The following is a 20,169-nucleotide window of genomic DNA, read 5'->3' on the forward strand; positions in this document are numbered from 1 at the left end:
GGTTTCAGAGAGCAGATGGTTCTTTAAAAGAAACAAAGGCTATAATGAGATCTCATCTGGATCTCATGACTGGAAGCTAAAGGAGGCCAGACTGCAAATAAAGCTGACAATTAACAGTAAGCATAAGTAAATGCCTACCTCTAAATCAAAACTAGCATGTTTCAGACATGCTGCTGCTCAAGTAGGAGTTACAGGGTGGATGCAGAGTGATCTGTTGAGACTGTGGACCTTGGATATACAGAAGTTCAAAAATCTTCTCATACTCTGGCATGAATTTAGTTGTTCTCATACAGAGCAATGCTTTCAGGCACATGGTGTGATTCCTGGGGTGTCCTTACACTGTCACCATGCAGGGTCAGGAACTGGACTTGATGATCCTGATGGGTCCCTTCCAACACAGAGTATTCTATGTTTCTATGAATTTAACACTGCAGATGGTCCACAGGATTGACTGCTACCTTTCCACATAAAAATCAATACAAACACAGGCCACTCCCATTAAATGGCTTTCCCCTCATTTCCTAAATAAACATACAAAAGAAAAAAAATGACACAGAATACAAGTTGCAGGAATGTGCTCTAAAAAATTACCAGTGTGGCTTTGACAGCAACTTTTGAAAGCATAAGTGAGTTTCTTCTTTCATTTCTGTTTTCTTTAAAGTCAGGGCAGCAGCGATTCCCATTTTCATTGTTCACATTACATCAATTCAGTATTTGGACAAAAACAGGCAGTAGCAGGACATTGTACCTCTCTATATATAGAAAATACATCAGGATATTTAATATAATCTAATATAAATAATAAAACTCTTATGACTCACATATACACATGTATATTAAATGTGTGCATACATATGGACACAAATAAAACACATGAAGACCAACCTGAGCCTCAAGCCCAGGGGTGCCTCTATGCAGAGACAGCACATGACACTGATTACTGCTTGTGACCCCCATACCTAAGCAAGGGTTTTTCATAGCCCTGCCTGATATGAGGGATGGATTTATTGTTGAAGGGAGAAAAGTGGGAGCCATGGTGTTGGGGGTTTTGTTTGGTTCGTTTGGATTTCTTATTTGTGTTTTTCTTTTTCAAAAAAGAAAATGTAGGAGAAAAGAAAATCTCCCCATGTAGGGAGATGGACTTGAAGTTTAAAAGTTGAAAAAGAAAATTCGAGTTTGAAAAGCACATTACAGAAAATCATAACCTCAGCAGTAAAAAACCCAGTAACAATACAGGTTACAGTCTGGGGCCAGCTCCAGTTTTGGCACAGCTAGGAGTAAAACACAAACACACCATTTCAGCAATCAGTCTGTCAAACCTTCAGCCAAGACAAGCCTCTTCAAATCCAAAAGTAACTTCAAAGCATTCCTGAGCAGGAAAGCACCAAGAGGAGGGGCAGGTGGGGACCCAGAGTAGCCTCAAACGCAGAGCCCTGCAGGGACTGGGGAAGGAATGCACCCAGCAACCTGGGCACAACCTGAGACACAGCATCCAAGTGACTGGCCAGCTGTCCACTGGCTCTGCCCTGCCAGGCTCACAAAGTGAAAAACACCAGGAAAATCAAACACACACCCACCACAACACACCCCCAGCACTCCAACTGGTCTCAGAGGATGAAGAGCCCCACAGAGATGCTGCAGGCTCTGTCACCCATGCATCTCACATGGCCAAAACAAGGGACAGCCACAATCCCAAAGTTTGTACCCACAGCTAACAAGATCAAGCACAGATGGGCAGGGAAAGTGCCTACACTAAGTCACAAGAATAACCGTAGTGCCTGCTGAAACTTGGGTCTTGCCTTGCTCCTGGCTGTCTGACCCACAGCCTTCCCTTTCTAAAAGGCTGCAGAGACTGGAAAACTGAAGACAAACCTGCACTGACCACAACAGAAAATCAGGCTTCCTTCCCTATTTCTTTACAGCTGTCAGAAATGACTCTGTGCCTCAAAAGGCTGTGATGAGATCTCCCTTACCCATCAGCCCTACTCCCAGTCTGCCCTCCCAGCTTCTTCAGGTCCTTTCAGGAGCCTTTTCCACTCCACAGCTATCCACTGTCCTTCTCCACAGCCATTCTGCAGTTGTTTCAGAAACCCCAGGGCTCAAAAATAGAAAGCAGAAACCTGGTGGGAGAGAGGTGGCAGTGCAGCTGGTGTGGACAGTTTGTACACAGGACACAGCCTCCTTTTTCATGCTCCAGCCTGAAGCCCTCCCCAGGCCATGTGCCTTATTCACCACTTCAGGCAAACAAAAGTGATCAACCAGCTGCAAGCAGATAGGTCAAGCCTGGAAATCTTTCTCCCTCTAGTTATCTTTAAAGTTTATGCAAAACTGAATCTAAGAATAGATTCTCGTCATGGGAAGAAACCAAATAATGCATTAAATGCCAGATGTCTTGTACCCATGTGCTTTAAAACTGACACCTTCAGAGAGCCCACAATAGCCACAGGCTGCAAGTATTCAAAGAAGTTATTCTGTACACAGCTGGGGAAATGGGCTCAATACAGTGAAGTCAGAAGAGTAAGTGGGGAAAGCCAGTGTTTGGACCTTGGCTTTATGGACATTTAAATGTGTGTTCACCTTCAACTTAACAGGACTTCTCGGAAAAGTTAAACCCAGACTTATGAGTTTTCTAAGTTTTACAGTTCTAGCTCTTTTTAGAAAAACTTTATGTAAAATTTACAATTACAGGAATAGGTCAATTCAGCAGTTGCAGAAATTATGGTAATGGCCAAGCAGTGGCCAGCAAGAAACAGCTCACAGCAGAAATTACTCATTTCCCTGCAGGAGTGGGCAGGAAAATGGAATCAGAGCAACCAATTACTCCACCATAATGGCTGAAAGGAAACATTAAATAATATTTTCAATAAGGTGGTGGAAGACTTGGGGTGGGGGGGTGGTGTTGCTCTGTTCTTTTAAAATGCTTCTAAGTTTTTTGATGTTTACATTTTTGTAATGGAGTTTCTCATGCACTTTTCATGTAAATAATGATTGTTTTGCATTCCTTTCTGGAGGAGGAGAGAATTGATGGACTGTTGGTTTGACCAGTGTGGTAGGAGAGGTAGCAATTTCATCCTCCTATCCAGGCTCACTTTTAGAATTCTATAAATATCAAAGCCCAGAAATAAATGTGCCTTTTTTGCCTTAAACATCTCAAGTGTATGTTGTTCATTTCATATCATATTGCAACAGGGGGGGAAAACAAAAGATGGAAACAGACACCAAAAGGCTTAAACCTCTCTTGAAGATCATGTGCTGAACAAGGCCAGCATTTTTCTCAGCCTCCCTGCATGCTGAAGCTCAAAAACCATCCCTCACCAGGGAAAAATCATGAAAACACTACAAGAGCTCACCAATTTGCCCACTGGGATGGGTATTTGGAAAATGCAAATTTTTTGGACATTCCATATATGTCTCAGGTCCTGCCACTCCACAAAACCCCTCCCAGCTCCCCAGCAGCAGAGGATTGGAGCATACAGACCTCCCCCTCCACACTCTGTACTTTCTGCTCCCCAAAAGGACACTGGTGCTCCCAGTACCTGCGCCCTTACCCCACCCAGGGGACTGGCCTTCACTGGAGTTGTCAGGACCACTGTGTACCTTCACTGTCTAATAACAGAGATGCTTTCAACCCCCAGTGCCAAGCCCTGCAGTACTGCCATCCTCTTTTCCTGCTCTCACAGATTTAAGGAATAGAAAACCATCAGTGTGATGCCTTTGAATATCTATCAGACAGCCAGGTTAACTCTAATATTGCAATTTCCTTAGGTACTTCTCTGAGCTTCGCTGTTTTGAAGTCAATAGGTGCAGAAAGGTTGTGAGTACGATTCTGGGGTTAGGATTAAATAAAATCCCAAACACCAAGAACAACTCCTCCTCCTCTCTTATGAAACACTCTGCAGAGTGAACATAAGACAAAATGTTTTCCATTCATTTTCTATTTTTAAACCCACTTGTTAAAGTTTCTTGGCTTTTTAAAACATCATTTGACTACAGCTCTATTACAGTGGTCTCAGCAGTATGAATTTCTTCAGGAATTTTCCCCAAAGGAAACTCCCCTCACTTTTAGCCTAATTTGAAGCTTCCCCCTATTAACTTCCATAAAAGTTTGGTTTCTGATGTTCCTTGTGCTAGTTTTCCCTTCCACAATTAATATCTCCTGTATGTGTTAATTTAAAAATATTCCTGTAAAATAGCTAGGAAAATGGAAAATTTTGTGTAGATTATGTTTCCCTATAATTTCCAAAAATCCTGTCTCACATTGAAAAATCCTTCTCACAGGTTTTATTAGTTGTGCTCTTGTCAAATCTCTAAAAGATTTCATCTTGTTCCAACAGAGCACTTTGGACTACAAAACTGTGGATCTTCACAAACAGTTCAGCTGGTCAATGCTTAGCCAAAAGCACTAATCTCTCTCCCTTTTATTCTAATGCAGCTTAACACTCCACTGCTTTGTACTGTAAAGCTAATGGTGAAGCTAAACCAATTTTTAGAAGTCAAAGTCTGGCATTGCAATTATTCCTTATAGTTACCAGATATTCATGGTCTTGCTCCTCCACCAACTACTTCACACCACAACAAGAAGGTTGGATCTGCTCCTCCCACCATTCCTGCCTTTCCCCTTTTTCCCCTCCAGCAGTTTATAACTGCTGAACTGCAGGTAGCTGTTAAAAATGCTATGGGTTTTCATCAATTCTATGCATCACCATTTTCCACAGCCACAGTTCCACCAGGAGCATTTCATTACTGCATCATCACAACAAAAGAACCTGGGCTCAGTGTGTTGTACCTTCATTAAAGTTGTCATCAGTGGAGATGTGGGTCAGGGGAGACTGGGGTCGGGAGTCCCCACAGAGAGAATAGCTGTGCTCAGCCTGGATGAGAGGTGCTGGGGATGCTGGAGACAGTTCCACCTCCATGATTTCATTCTTCTCAGACAAGAAGGGATCATTCAACAGCTGGCCTAGGACATCAGGTGAAAATTCATCCAGGAACTCTGTGAAGTGCTGTGGAGACAAAAAAGCAGGGGAAAGTTTATCTCCTTGCTGTCTGTCATGCCAACCCCAGGAGGGAATAGATGAGAACAATTCTATATGTGCACTGGTCATCCGTGCCAGTCAGCAGCAGGAATCTGCCAGCTCAAGCTGAAGAGCTACAGCTAGAACAAGAGTCCTCTCAGAGGCATGCATTACAATAGAAGAGCCTCTCATTGAACTGCAACAAAAATGGAAAATGGAAGCATGGTACTCATGTCCTGAAGCAGTCTCCTCCTGCCACCCCAAAGGTACACACTACAGTGCACTGTAGTGGGAAAAATGGGAAAGCACATCTCCCTTTCACAGAGTGAAAGATCCTGCAGGATCTATCACCAGAACATATTGTCTATGGAATAGAATGTAGGGGGTTAATGTTCACTGAAGCACAGAAGAAAAATGAAACACATTCCAGCACAGACTGACACCACATATGACTGTTTTAGCTGTGCAGAACACTCCGTGTGCTCCAGGAAAACGGGTCCATGCACATCCACAGCCAAGCAATTAACACATGTGCTATAAAATGGGTTTCCTGGTTGATTTATGTATCTATTTTAGAAGTAGCATTCCACCTAGAGCCCATACCCAGCTTCTAGGCCCCAGAGCTAAAGCTCCTGACAGCCAGTACTAATTGCCACTTTCTCTATTGCACTGAATTCATTACACCAGCAGCACATGTTAGATCTGCATGTAGCAGAGTAATTCCATGTTTGTTTATTATTCAAAATGAGCACAAACCAAACTTTGCAATCTATTTCATCCAAACTCCAGTGCAGTTCCTATCAATAGCCAAAAACTTTGTCTCTTCATCTTCTTTCCAATGTCAGAAAACTACATCTTTGACAGATGAAAAATCTGCACTGCAACAAATCACTCCTGTTCATCTCATTGACAACAAAGAATTCTATTTTTGGATAAAAATACTTGCACAGTGAATTGTAATGAGATTTTCTGAACAATGAGCCATTATCTACCATCTTATATAGGAATCTTTGTCAGCTCAGGCATGATGCTATAAAAGTCCAAGTTTGTTTGATCTGTTTAGTTTTTGCAAGCAATATTGATCTTGGCTCTTCATCATGCTCCCTCCTGCAGAAACAAACACTGAAATTCAAGATTCAGCTTCCTGTAGGCTAAATTGAGAATTAAACAAGTCAATATTGTGCAAACCCACAAGGGAAGCAGTGTGCTCACACCCTCACACACTCACATTTCACAGCTCCAGCAGCACCTGTGGCCTTGAAGCCTCATGCTGAAAACCCTGAGCACAGCTGGCTCCCACAGAGCTCCTGGATGTTCAAGCAGCTCCTCCAAATGCTAACTGTGCCTTTTTTTAAAATCAGTAAGTCTTGAGTCAATTCTGACCGACAATGAGGAAAAGAAAATATTGACTGAATACAAGGCAATAAACAGAGGACCACGCTGCTATGCTGGAATAACAAACTAGCTCAAGAAAAGCCTTTACAAATGGCAAAACAGATTTGTAGCCTCATATTTACTTACTCTAAGTCATAACACTAATAAACTCTTAGAGGACTCTGCAAGAGGGTCATGACCACCTTAGAAAGCCTCATTTATTTTAATTTTCATACCCAAGGACTCACTATAACTTGACAACCAGGGGCTTCTCAACAAGGAGAAAAGTGTAAACACCCCACTACACCACCCCACTATGCAAAGAAAAAGAATGCACATGAGTAGTCGAACATCCTGGTACATCAATAAAGACTCTGAATAAAACAGGGCAGGCAGCCATTAATGTGTAAACAAGGCACAGAAATACTTCCCATCCATGAAAAGTCAAAAATGAACCTATAAAAAAGCAGTGTCTTTCTTAGGGACAATGATTTTCCCCCCAGTCTACACATTTCTTTTCATTTGGAGCAATGGCAAGAGTCCATTATATTTGTTTACATATTGTCCTAAAGCTGGAGCATTTCCTTCTTTCTAACTCTTGCATGCATCACTCTGACTGATGAGTAGCAGATGCTGGAATATGGCTGCTACAATATTTGTACCATAGTTCCACATGCAGCTGCTTTGCCACCAGCATCATCCAATTTCAGGATGTCATCATTGAAAATATCATACCTATGTGTTGACTTAGTCTGACTATTTAGATGTTATAACTTAACAGACTCAGCTTAAAGAAACATGGTCACAGGCTACTCAGCTATTTTTGGCAAATTCAGAAATAAATATTTTTATCAGCCTTCTATCTATCACTGCTTTGATATGGAATAAAAGCTTATCAAATGTTATTTTACTTTTCCATTTGACTGAAGCTAGGCCCATCAGATTTTATTTTTTTTTCCTTTCTGAATGGGGAATTTTACTAAAACCACTTCAGGAAAAGCAAAGGAGGAAACAAACATTCAGCTTCAGAAAACCAGAGAGAAAGAGGACCTCAGGGTGGGGAAGGATGTTAAACGCATTTGTCAATATTTGTGCTTTCTCCTTTTTACGTGCAGCTGCAAAGCAGCAAGCTGTGAGCAAGAAAAGAATATGTATTTATAACAGAACTATCTGAGAGCAAATAAATGGTTGGTTTGTAAAGTGATTTTTTAGTTTCATTATAAGTATCAAGTTTATTTTTAATGGTCTGTGATGTAACATTGTACACTGGCCAATAGAGACTGCCACAGGTCAGACTGTGCAGCTACTGAACTCAGCAAACAGACAATTTTAGGGATGTGGACTTTCCTGATTTAAAAAATCACAGGCTCCTTGATTTACAGGAATTTTTCAGATGTGATACACTTCTCTACTACAGTGAATGCTTAAAGGTAGATCACTTTTTGTCCCAAATAAAGCAATTGTCTCATTGAGCGTGGCTCAGTTTGCTTAGAGAACTAAAGAAGAAAAGGCATCTGAGCAGCAGCTAAAGCAGAAACCACCCAGGGGCAGCCAGACTTCCAGCTCCCCAAAACTTCCACCTACACCTAAGCTGTTCCTTCTCTTTTCAAAGCTCATTCTCCCACTGCCAGCCCCTCTCCTCCTCCTCCTCCTTCCCTCTCTGCTTCCACATGCACCTCAGCATGCAACTTCCATAGCTGGAAAGCCCCAGAATAACCCTCAATTTTGACACAGTAGCAACCATCCCTGCGCTCAGGAACAGGAAAGGGCAATTTGGGAAGGAAACTGAGACCTTGACCCTTAGAACCTGTATATAAATTTGCTTGCAAAAGAAAGAAATTTTTTGTCTATGGCTTTCAGCTGGGCATCTTTCACCCAGAGAGTTCACCTTTACAAAAATTTAAAAAACAGAGGAAAGAGCACTTGGACAATCTGCCTTCTTCTTCTTTTCCCTTTTTGTTGTTATAGACAGCTCAGCTGCCAGATTCCTGCTATCCTCACACCCCACTGGCAGCCCCAGAACTAATTGCAGACATATGTTAGTACAAGGAGTCTGTTTGAATTATTAAACTGTTCTCACCACATCGCAAAGAGATGTGTTCAGCTAGGGTTTTAACCTCTGTAAAAAGTCAGAGATTTAGGACAGATGTAACCTTATCTTCCACCTCCCTCTCCCCCAGAACCCTGAGAAGAAGAACAAAACAGCAGCACTCCTGTTTACACACAGGAAGGAAATGGCAGCCCTGAGGAGTTTCAGCACTCATCTGCCTGGACACTGGCTCATGCCTACATCCTGGGTGTTTTTGGGGAACACAAACACCTCCAGCCATGCTGCTGCAGTGAGCAAACAGAGGAAAGCTCTCACATCCGGGTGCACAGGGGATTTTTGGGCAGCTCTTGGAAAGTAGCATTTGGCTGCACACCAGCTGTGCCGTGGGCTGCAGCTCTGCACAGCATCTGCCTCTTCCTGCCACACAAAGGCCCTTTTCTCCAGCTGCCTCAGGGACCAGGGGCTTTTTTATTTCTTGTCTGATCAAATGAAGGTCTGTGAAGCAAAACACTCAGGTTTTGCTAGGTGCATGGCGGTGCTGGCTTCTCCACAGGCTGACCTGAAGTCAGATGAGAGCAGCACTAGCCCAGTTGGTTGTTTGAATATGATGCTACCATGCCTAAAAATTGAAGTCATCTTCAGAAAATTGACCTTTTAAGAACTCATTAAAAAAGGAATACAGACAAGTCAAGAGCCCAAAATGACACTTCCCAATTCTATTTAATTTTTTAAGCAAGTAGCAGGCTTTGCTGAGGCTGGAAAATGCATTGCATCAGCTACAAGTGCCACACACCAGTTGTAGCAGCGCAATCCCACCTTTTCCAGCAGAGCCATGCCAGAGGGGAGCTGCAATGGCAGCACCTTTTGCACACTGCAAAACAAGGCCAGCTCTCCCAGCAGACCAGGGCAAGGCAGCCATGCAACATGCTAGGGTTATAACCACCCACAAATTCAAGATATTATCCTCCTGGGAGTTAGTGGCTCCCTCCTGGCTCATCCCAAAATCTCCCCATCCTGAAGGGATCTGTCACCCCTCCACAGAAGGAACTGTCAAGTACACAACAGGCACTCATAAAAAAAAAAATCTCACCATTCACCTGTAGGTACAAACAGCCTGGGTTTCATGTCTTTATTATACTGTAAAATCATTTAATGTCTCCTCAGTAACTATACTGAAATTCCCTCACTTGTGGGAGAATATGAAGAGTAACACAAAACTGGTATTTGAAACCAGCAATGAGTTCCACTGTAAAAGCAGACACAATTGTTTGGACTCTCACACCAGCATTTACTCACTTGAAGCACTAAAAAAAATGTGGACAGATTTTAAAAAATCCATTAAGTGAATAACATACAAGTTGTGTCATAAGCAAAACAAATGCCAGGAAATTCAGAGCTAATAGATTTACATGGTAATTAAATCTGCACATCTTCCCAACTTGCTCAGGTTACACAGTTGGAAATGCTGAAGTTCATGCTGAGCAAATCTTATAATCCACCCCATTATGTACACATGTATGCACACATTTCCATTGCAAACACTCAAATATTTCCACCCCACAACCAGCAAAGCAGACATGCATTTTTTTAACTTATCAGGGGGATTTTCCAAGAACCATGCTTACTCCTTTGCCTGTCTTCCAAAATATTCTTTCACTCTTTTCTTCAACAACTTCCACCAGGAAAGTATTTTGTATTTAAAAATATAACTAAAACCTAAATTAAATTCTTAAATAGAGAGGACTTAAATATGGGTTAAAAGAAAGAAAAACAAAAATCAAAGAAAGAAAGAAAGAAGCCCTTGTGCAGCAGAGACAAGGGTGAGAAACAACCCTCAAGTTCAGTCCTTTAAGTCCACTGTCTGCAAGAAGAGAAAAGGATGCTATTGCTCCTTCCTAGCCCAAGCCTCTTGGGAGTCATGCAAAATAGGAAAATCCTTCTCACACTCCCCTGCCCTTCTCCCAGTGCACAGCTCTTGGATCTAGCCTAACTTTTCACCAGGCTGGGTGCATGTTTTGCTGTTTCCCACCCCCTTCCCAAGAAGCCAAAGCCAGAGGAGTGAGTCACTGGGGCAAGAGCAGTGAGTCAGTGAGCTGGAATCCCTTCAAGAAGGCTCCCCCCATGTGAGTCCCTGACTGAGACCTCCAAGTACATTATTAATTCTGTGTCGCAAGTAAGCATTTGGATTAAGATCTCAGGTCAGATGTAGCTGTTTTTTCCTCTCAGCTCTTCCCCCACCCCCACAATGCCTTTTTTTTTTTTTGCCAGCTTGAGCAGCCGAAGCACAGAACACTGAACCTCTCCATTACTTGTCCCCATGCCCTTCCCCTCACCAGTGAGCAGCAGGGTCACAATTCCTTACCCCAGTGACTGCAGAGCTGCAGGACAGGCCTGCTGACCCATCTGCATCTCACAAGCCCCCAAGAGTAGGGGCAAGCCTCTCTTTGCCCCCTCCAGCCAGCGTGGCTCACACCACACAGGGAGGGGAGCTCAGCTTCCAAAACTTACTCACTGGGGTCCCCAATGATTTTTGGCACCCACACAAGATACCTAAAGAGACCAGTTATGTATTAAAAGCTGTGTAGTGAAGAAAAGTATGTTTGGTTGTTTTGTTTGGGTTTTTTTTTTCCCATGCTCCAGCCATGCACTGCCAGTCATAAATATTTGCTGTGAGATAACATTAATTTGCTTGGTTACACCCCAGCAACACCTCCAGGCTCTCTGGAAGGAACTTGGATTTACTACAAGCTTTACATCAAACTAGTGTCTTCTGTGGAACTCACAGGGTTAAACCAAAAAATAAACAGTGAAGAAAGTTTTCAGATTGTATACAAAATTTACAATTCATTGGTGGGCATTTATGGCCCTCTTTGCTGCCCAAGAGCTCAGCAGCAGGGATAACACATTTTGCTCTTGCACAGCCGGTTCAACTTACAGCCATTTTTAAAAGAGCATGGTTGCTCCAGTTCCTTCTTGACAGGAGACAGATCTTGGCAATATAGGAGAGTTTTACACCACTTGGGCACACTGCATTTGGCTTCATTTAACATCTTCCCTCAACATGGAAATGGGAGGGGATGAAAGCAAAGAAAATACATCTCAGGCCTCCTGCAACAGCATCCCTTGTTGATGGGTACAGATGAGCCCTTTGTAAAGGGCACAGCCAGCACAGTTCCTGTATTTTAAACAGAATCCACTAGTCCTGCATGCACCTTAGAGATCACAGAATATCTCAAGTTGGAAAGAGCCCATTAAGATCACCAAGTCCAACTCCCAGCAGACTTTAGAATTATAACAGGAAGGAGGAAAAGATAACCACTGATACTGCTACGAAACCTCAGAAAAATCATAATTTCACATTTAGGTTCCCATTAGTGCAGGGGACCTCCTGCACAACACAGATGCTCTCCAGTTCAGCTGTTTCATGTTTAAAGCGCTCTCAGCAGCCTCCTCCCTGAGGACCAAATTAGTATCTTTCAAAGGAGGATCTTTCACCAGTCTGACTGGTGTAGGTAGAAAAAACTTCTGCTCTATCAGCAGTGCTTGCTAGTCCTGACTGACAAGACACTTGACATTTAAAATAAAAATCCTTACACTTTCCTTCAAAAGTGTTTCTTCTTTAATGGTTGCAAAGTTTAAATGGCAAGGTTCCAGCTTGCAGGAGCCATCATTCCTTCTTCTTCCTAATGCTGGCTGCAAACCTACACACCACCCATCAAAATCCTGCCCTTTAATTAAAGCTGTCTGTTATTATAAAATAAGTAAGGCTTTATGATCAGTATTGGCAGCTTAAGGAGAGATTGGGCATGTTATTTCACAAAAGAGTTAGTAATCTTTGTTTTACAGATTTACAGTACTGGTTGGGGGGTGTTCTGCTGCATTGTTTGTTTGTTTGTTTGTTTTCAAGAATAGAAACTGAGGCTTGAAAATACACAAATTTAAACTCCTCAATGTTTATTTAGGCACTCTTCAGCTTTAAAGAGTCAGACTATCAAGTGCCTAAATGCAGATACCCTGAGTTGATTATGGAAAATATGAATTAGCTTTTATAAAAACTACCAAAAATTCATACAAATAATGGTTGAAATTGCAGATGTGTGCATAGTTTTAAAAAGAAAAAACACACCATGCACATATAACCCTTTCTTGAACTCAAGAAACAGGTGCCTGAGCAGAGTGGAGGGAGAATAAAAAATTGAGTTCTTCTGTGAAACAAATGTAAAGAAATCAACAGGTCATATTGCCCTAAACAGAGGGATGAACTGCCCAACCCTTGCAGAGCTCAAGGATCAGCAGCCTTTGGCTAGCAATGACCTGAGCTGCCTGAGGGTTCAGACCCTGCCCAGCAGGACCTGTGCCTATCACACAGATATCTGCTATCAGGGCAGGAGGAGGAACACACTGGCAGGACTTTGTGTTCAGTGCTGCTGTCACTGAGGGTTACACATTAAGTACCGCGCACTAAAAGAGTTGGCTGTGTGTCTAATACTCTTCCAGTGTGTGATCTCACCAGACAGGCAAACAAACAACCACACTGAAAAGCACCTTTCCAAACAAGTCCTCTACCTTGCTTTCAGCAGAAACATCCTGGGGTTTGATGTGACATACCCCTCACCCTTCCCCTGAGCCGGCACTAAGCCCAGACACCACGGATGCACACAGAGCTAGGACTTCATCGACAGCTGCTATCATCACATCCCTGACAAACAAAACATTCCCAGTTTGCAACTTTGCAGCAAGTTTAATGTCAAACCTGCTGCTGCCCCAGCAAGCTAATGAAGAGCAGTGTGACAGTACTTGGTGATGACAACACCAAGAACATCCCTGCCCTGCACCTGAAAGAGAACATTGGTTTTGAGGCCATGACACTGGAGCTGCTTCAGATGAGCCAGCCCCACCAAATCCATCCCACAGCAAAAAGCCTTGCCTTTTAAAGCCACCCCCAGTGGTCCTCTGGACCATCAGATGGATCCCTCAGGACACCCACATTGCACTTGTACAGCCTTAACTCCACAGAAATCCACACAGGAATCCACAGAAATGGTTTTGGCACCTTATTTTGTATGGACCAGTACTTCCATCAGCACTGGTACTTTGGGACCCGTCCTCTGAGGGAAGACACATTTCATTTTATGTCAAAACAAGAGTGTGGGTGGGTCACTTGGTTTTTACTTGTGTCAAAGGCAGACAAAGTTTGTTTTGAAGCCCTGCTGAAATCTGCAGAAAGCTAAAAAATGAGACAGGATATGAAAAAGATAAATAAATATACACTTACAAGCATGTGTCTGGAAAAATCATTTTAAGATACCCCACACTTGAGAGCTGGTATTCCAATTCCCTATGACGAGCCTTTTGTCCCAGTGCCAGTAAACATTACTTCACTCAGTTTCATAAAAAATAAATAAATAAACCATGAGTGGTACTGGACTAGGGTTCAGGACCCAAGACAGCAATAGATGGAAACATCTGTATCCTAAGACCAGGTCCTAAAAATAAACTTCTGCGCTTGTTTTTCCTCTGTGCTTCCTTCCAGAGATGCAGGGACTTGTGGAACAGGTTATCTAGCAAGAGGTATGGTGGCTCTCTCTCCTCATGAGTCCTGGGAATACAGAAGAGACTTTCAAACCAGTGTTGCTATAATTTATTTGTCTGTGACCTGACACTTTAGCTTCTTTTTTTTTAGCTCTCTCCCAGTCAGAGCACCCCTCTCCTTCATCTCTAGCTCCTCTCTGTACCTTCCATTTCCAGGCCTTTGCTCCCAAGCAGGTGAAACTGAGGCCAAGCTACTCATCCATCCCCTTGCAGGACATAAAGAAGAGCAGCAGAACTGGGAATGAAGCTGCAAGCTCCAGGCAAAGACTCTGGAGGAGCAAAGCCAGAAAAGCAAGGGAGCAGAAGAAAAACCACCGGAAAAGTCAAAGTCACAGCTCCTGGAAAGGGATAAAATAAACCAGTGACAGATAAGCAGCATATTAAGATTGTGCCAGAACTTCCTCCATCCCCAGCTGTGTATTTTTGCCAAGTGTCATTGACTTTTGCGCACAGCCATTTAAATCTCAGTGTATTACAGTGTTTACTCTCGTGACTGCTCTGGACTTTCTCTCATTTGCTCCTCCCCACCTGAAAGGCGAAACCACCGCCACCTCACCATGGCAGGTGAAGAGAAAACCATACAGGGAAAACAAACCTACTTACCATGGGAACATAAGTATTATATATTTGAGCTACTGAGAGAAAGGAAAAATTACCAAGAATTAATGTAAATCAGAATCTAGAAAACAAGAAAGAGTTAATAGAAAATGCAATTCAGAGGGAGAAAGATTGCTTCTGAGTTTGTCAGGATCCAGAAGAATGTTAATTATAGATCAGGCCACTGCTTGGCTGCAGTTATTGAGGGGAGAAAAAAGAAGATCAAAATGTTTAATTGAATATTCCTGGGAGGGGGCGGTTCTGAATTACTGCTTTTTATGTAAGACCAGATGATACAGCCATCCCACAGGATGGTAATGAAATGACTTTTATTCCAACAATAATGGAAGAGAATATAAAAACAGCTACTCAAAGTTGGCCATTTTAATTAGTAGACCTAGAAAACTTCCATCTGAAAAGTCTAAATAGAGCTTCTAAGGAGCCCTTGAAACTATTTTCAGTAGGAGACAATATTAATGGACTGTAAGAAATAATACAAAAATATTTAAATGTAAACAAGGCAACCAAAGTAACAGCAAGTTAACCTACCTACTGTTCATTTCTGAGGAAGGGAAGAGATGGAAAAGGGAAAAGAGTAGTGAAGAGCCCAAGAACTTCCAAAAGGGAATCTAATTTATGCTTATTATTTCACAATAACTGATAATCAAGCTTCTTAAATTTTCTCTCCTTCTGAAATAATGTTACAAGCGTACAAGTTTAATACCTCTTGTCGTGTAAGGCAATTGACTTGGTGCTATACAAACAAAGCCAGAGTGAAATGAAGTCAGCAGGCCCCATTCAGTGTGACAAGGAAATCAGAGATCTCCAGATGTGAAACACAAATGAGCTGATTGTGCCACATGTTTTCAGTGGGTTCCGACAGGGATCAGTTCTTGGCCCCAGACTCTAATACTGTGACCTGAGAGGAAAAGCCACCACCACTGAAGGCTGCAGATAATGCAGTATCAGCAGGAGCAGCAAGCAAGAAAAAGGTCAGGTCACAAAACCAAAACACAGAGAACTTGGTAAGCAGCGATAAACAAGAGACATGTGTTAAGTAAAGCCAAAGGTAAATTGAAAAAAAAAATAAAAGTGTCTTATGGTGCAAACCATAAGTCACACTTGGGCGATGACAATCAGAAGCCAAGACCCCAGGACTCAGGGACATGGCTGAGGAACACCTGTGGGACAGGTACCACAATCTCTGGGTCCTGGGGAGGAATTCCTGCAGATGTGTGCTCATGCTCCAAATGCAGGACATCTCTGCTGTATTTCAGGTTCAGCCCCCAAGCCAGTGTTGGGGTTTCACTCAGTTCCAGGTGCAGCCAAGCACTGGGGACTCCTGCATGGCCATCCCATGCTGTGGGGCCAGCACCTAAAGAACAGCAGGGAGGTATTGCAGAAATTTTTGCCCCTTTTATTTATTTAGGACTTTTTTTGCTTGTACTTGTTTCTTAAATAAGAAACTTCTTTCATATTTAAAAGAAGTGTGCCTGAAAAGCCCAACCCCCTGCTACAGCTCTGTACTGCAGCCTCACCCCAATCACACAACCTGCTGCACAAATCTGTGCTCCTGCAAAACCAGAGTTTGAGGACTTCAGAAGACAGACAGGTGTGAAGCACAAACTTCTCTGTGCTCATGGTGCATGCAGCTGCTACTGGCCACAGCCAGGCTCCACTCCTATGCCACCAAATTTCAGAAAAAAAAAAGAAGTTGAACAACTGGAGAAAGTTCAGAGAATCACAAGAATCACTATAGAAAGGGAAATCTTGCCTCAAAATAAAAGCAAAGAAGAGAAGAAACGTATTCCGCTTATCAAAGAGGAAACAAATGCAGAACATGAATGTTCCTAAGTAATAAAACAGGGAATAAGGCTTCAGAGGATGGCTCTACCAACTTGCAGCTCTCCAGCTACCATCTGGAGCCAGATCCATTCATTGTGGTTCACAATATTAAAAAAAGGGAGAACAATCAATCATGAAGGAACAGAGCGAATTCTTCGACCCAAGCCATTCTTAACTGAAGATTAGAGGTTGCCCTAAAAAGATATGCAGGAATTCAGACAATCTGGGGAAGTTTTATAGCCCTTGATTTGCGTAAGGTTAAAATAATTCATCATAATTGTTTCCTTTGGCCCTCTGGCAGCCAAACAAGGCTGTTTACTAGAATGGCAGCGTGTTCTGGAGAAACTGATGCAAAGCCAGAGCCGGGAAACCTGCTGATGGCAGCTTTGCATTCCTGTATTCCAGATAACCTGATATGTTTATCAGGAAGGCAGCTGGGGAACACAGTTCAGGAAGGCAGGTTTGAGACCAAAGGTTGTCCATGTCACACACAACGCCTCGCTCAAAGCCTGCTCCAAACATGGTGCTCAGCAAACTCCATGTGGCCAGCACATCCCACAGCACTAGCCCACTGAAAGCCTTTCCCTTGTTTATTTTTAAGGCTAGGTTCTCCAGCTCTGCTGCACAAGTGAGTCAGCTTTCCTCCCCACACCAGAGGGCTGCACACATGTCCCAGTTAGCTGGGAGAGGGAGCCCCTCCTACCTGTCATCACTGCAAGAGCCCCACCTCAACAGCAAGCTGAGAGAGGGTCTCAGAGGAAAGATTTGGCAAGCTTGCACTGGACTTCAGGGTTTCTCTATCAAAAAACTGAAAATGCAAACACACACATGCAAACTATCCCCTATCCTTCTGAAACTAATTTGTTCCTCAGGATCAGAGCGGCAGCCCCAGCCACACCACACCACACGCAAGTGGTAGTGACAAACGGCAAGGACTCACAAGCACAGAGCACTGTTATAATTTTCAGAGTCCACATTTGACTTCCACATCCAATAGATGGCCAGTTTCAGTGCTGACGGGAGATTCCCCACGAGCCCAAGCGAGAGGAATGCTGAAGTGCATGGGGAAATTAAAAGGGAGTTTCCACATGAAAAGATTTGCTTCAAAAGAAGTCATTTAGCAGCTGCCCACTTCAAAATCTTTTTTAAGTCTTCTAGTTAGTAAAGCTGCATGTGTCTGGGCATCTCTTTCAGGGCCTATCATCCTTTCCAAGTGCCAAGTTTGCAGCAGCAGAAGCCTGCCCACAGCAGAAAAATCAAAGGCAAGTAACTTTATTCTTGCTTTAAACCTGACAAAGAGCACAAACACAAGTGTGTAATGTGCAACCCTGTTCAAACACAGTGAGAACAAGGTTACTTGTGCTCTTATTTTACATTAGACATAAACTTTTTTTAAAAAAGGTTTTAAAGCTTTTTTAGTTTGATAAAGAAAAGCTTTAAAAGCAACCAGCTGACAGAATGAAAGGAGAGGGAGCATTTAAGGAAAGGAGGAGTGTGATCCAGTTTTAAAGATTAATTACAAGATTAATGCCAGCAGAAGGTGCTCCAGCCAGCACACACACACAGAGCCCTGCCCAGCATCTTCCCCAAACCCTAATGCACAAACAAAGCCGCTTTCACTTGCGGCACTGAAATTTAATTAATTGGATATACTGAGCAAGTGAGTGAGCTGTGCAGTGTGGAAGATGCCTCTCCTGAGGCTGCAGAAGGAACCTGCCAGCGTGCTGGGGACAGAGACGGCGCAGGGGAGTATCAGACATTGCATAAGCACAGGCCCACATCATGGCTCATTCCCGCTGTCCCGGCCAGCGCCAGCTCCGACCCCTGCCAGCCACGGCCAGGATCTATTCCAGCTATTCAGAAGCGGCTGGGTGCCTGAATGGGGGAGCAGGGAGGGGAGGCCCAGCCTGGGGGTGTGCCTGGGGACGGACATGGGGCCTGTCCCAGCGCCCAGCCAGCGCCTCCAGGGGCCCCTCAGCCCCTGCTTGTGCAACCATTACCCCACAGTTTAGAAGCGGGGGGAGTAGGGTGGAAAATGTCGTTTTTCCAGACTTGACCAACATATTTTCCTTCTTCTAAGGAAAGAAGTATGGCCTGGTGGTGAGAGGGCTGGGCAGGAGCTGCCATCACACAGCACCTGGGCCAGCCTGGGCCTCTCCTCCCCTGAGGCAAAGGTGCCCTTTGCCTCTTCATTCCACGCACCCAAGGGCAGTAAGGAAGGGATACTCTCCAGTCACAAGGGAGGGATCTCAAGGGTAGTGGCATGGAAGATTGCATCACATTCAATGCCAAAATTATCAGGATCATAAGAAAACCAAAGCCAGCTGGGAGATAGAGAAAACCCCTTGTTGCAGGGCACAGCATTGGACACTGCACCAAGGCCAGGGGTGAGACACACGCACACAAGCACTTGCAATTGTTTAGGTTAGTAAATACCTTTGAGATCAGCAAGTCCAACCCAACACTGACAAGTCCAACATTGAACCTGGTCTTTAAGTGCCACATCTGCACATCTTTTAAAAATCCCCAGGGATGGTGACGTAATCCCATCCCTAGACAGCCTGTTCCAGTGCTTGACAACCCTGTCAGTAAAGAATATTTTCCTATTATCCAATCTAAAACTTTCACTGGGGCAATTTGAGCCCATTTCCGCTTGTCCTTGGGAGAAGAGACCCAACCCACATTCCTATGACTTCCTTTCAGATAGCTGTACAGAGAGCAAGAAGGTCACCCTGCACCTCCTTTTCTGTAGACTAAACAACCCCAGCTTCCTCAGCTGCTCCTCATAAGATTTGTGCTCCAGATCCTTCACCACCTCTGCTGCCCTTCTCTGGACTTGCTCCAGCACCTCAGTGTCTTTCCTCTCATGAGGGCAAACACCAGATTCAAGATGTCACCTCACCAATGCCACACACAGTATTTTAGGCTCTGAGGGGTACCCAGAGGCAAAGTGCAAGCTCAGGAGCTCAGAAATGAAAATCTGCATTCAGGAATTTCAGGTGTTGTGATTTCTTCCATGCAGCCTGGAAGGCACCTGTGGCACACGGCCAACAAGACCCCCACTACCAGGGACCAACCAGCACAGCCCCTGGCATCACACAGCTCAAGGAGAGAGACCCAGAGGGAGGAAAACTCTCCCAGAGCTAAATGAGTCTGTCTGGCTCTAGGGAAACACAGGTACAGAGCCAGAAAAATAATCAGGGGAACCTTGTACTGCTTATCAGCAATGTGTAACTCCAGAGCCACTTAGGACTATATATACATAGATTTATATACATGTGTATGTGTGTGTGGGCTTGTGTGTCTGTGTGCATTAAATATAGACCATTTTTCTAACATTTCAGATGAGCATCTGCCACAGACCATCTGGGCTGGGAGGGAGGGAGACCAGAACACCATGGGACTCTTGAGGAATTCGAAACTTGCAGCGGATTTTACACAGAAAGCTGTTGCATAAGGGACACTGACAAATGTGCAGTATCAGGAAGGTTCTTTAACTACAAGAAGGAAAAAAGAAGAAACAGAAGTGATCCTAAAACTGCTGCTTCCTGTGGGGGTTGGAGCTGGCTGCAGATGACAGGACTGACTTCACACCACTTCTATTCAGCATCATGAAATGAAACCAAGCCAAGTTGCCAGGACAGGCATCAGTGTGCCAGAAGATCAAGCACTGAACTGATGTTGCCCCAGTGAACT

General features: G+C 43.7%; 1 protein-coding gene across 2 annotated transcripts in view; it reads right to left on the reverse strand.

Annotated features, from left to right (window-relative positions):
• The window catches only part of CREB3L2 (cAMP responsive element binding protein 3 like 2), a 71,416-nt gene that overhangs the window by 29,543 nt on the left and 21,704 nt on the right, over positions 1 to 20,169 (reverse strand). For both annotated transcript variants that reach the window (XM_031061426.1, XM_031061425.1), the window contains exon 2: positions 4,787 to 5,003. In XM_031061426.1, coding sequence (XP_030917286.1) covers positions 4,787 to 4,916 — 130 coding nt within the window. In that variant the 5' untranslated portion in view covers positions 4,917 to 5,003. The remainder of the gene's footprint in view (positions 1 to 4,786; positions 5,004 to 20,169) is intronic.

The sequence above is a fragment of the Geospiza fortis genome, unplaced genomic scaffold (assembly GCF_000277835.1).
Source record: "Geospiza fortis unplaced genomic scaffold, GeoFor_1.0 scaffold8, whole genome shotgun sequence".
NCBI classification, from domain to species: domain Eukaryota; kingdom Metazoa; phylum Chordata; class Aves; order Passeriformes; family Thraupidae; genus Geospiza; species Geospiza fortis.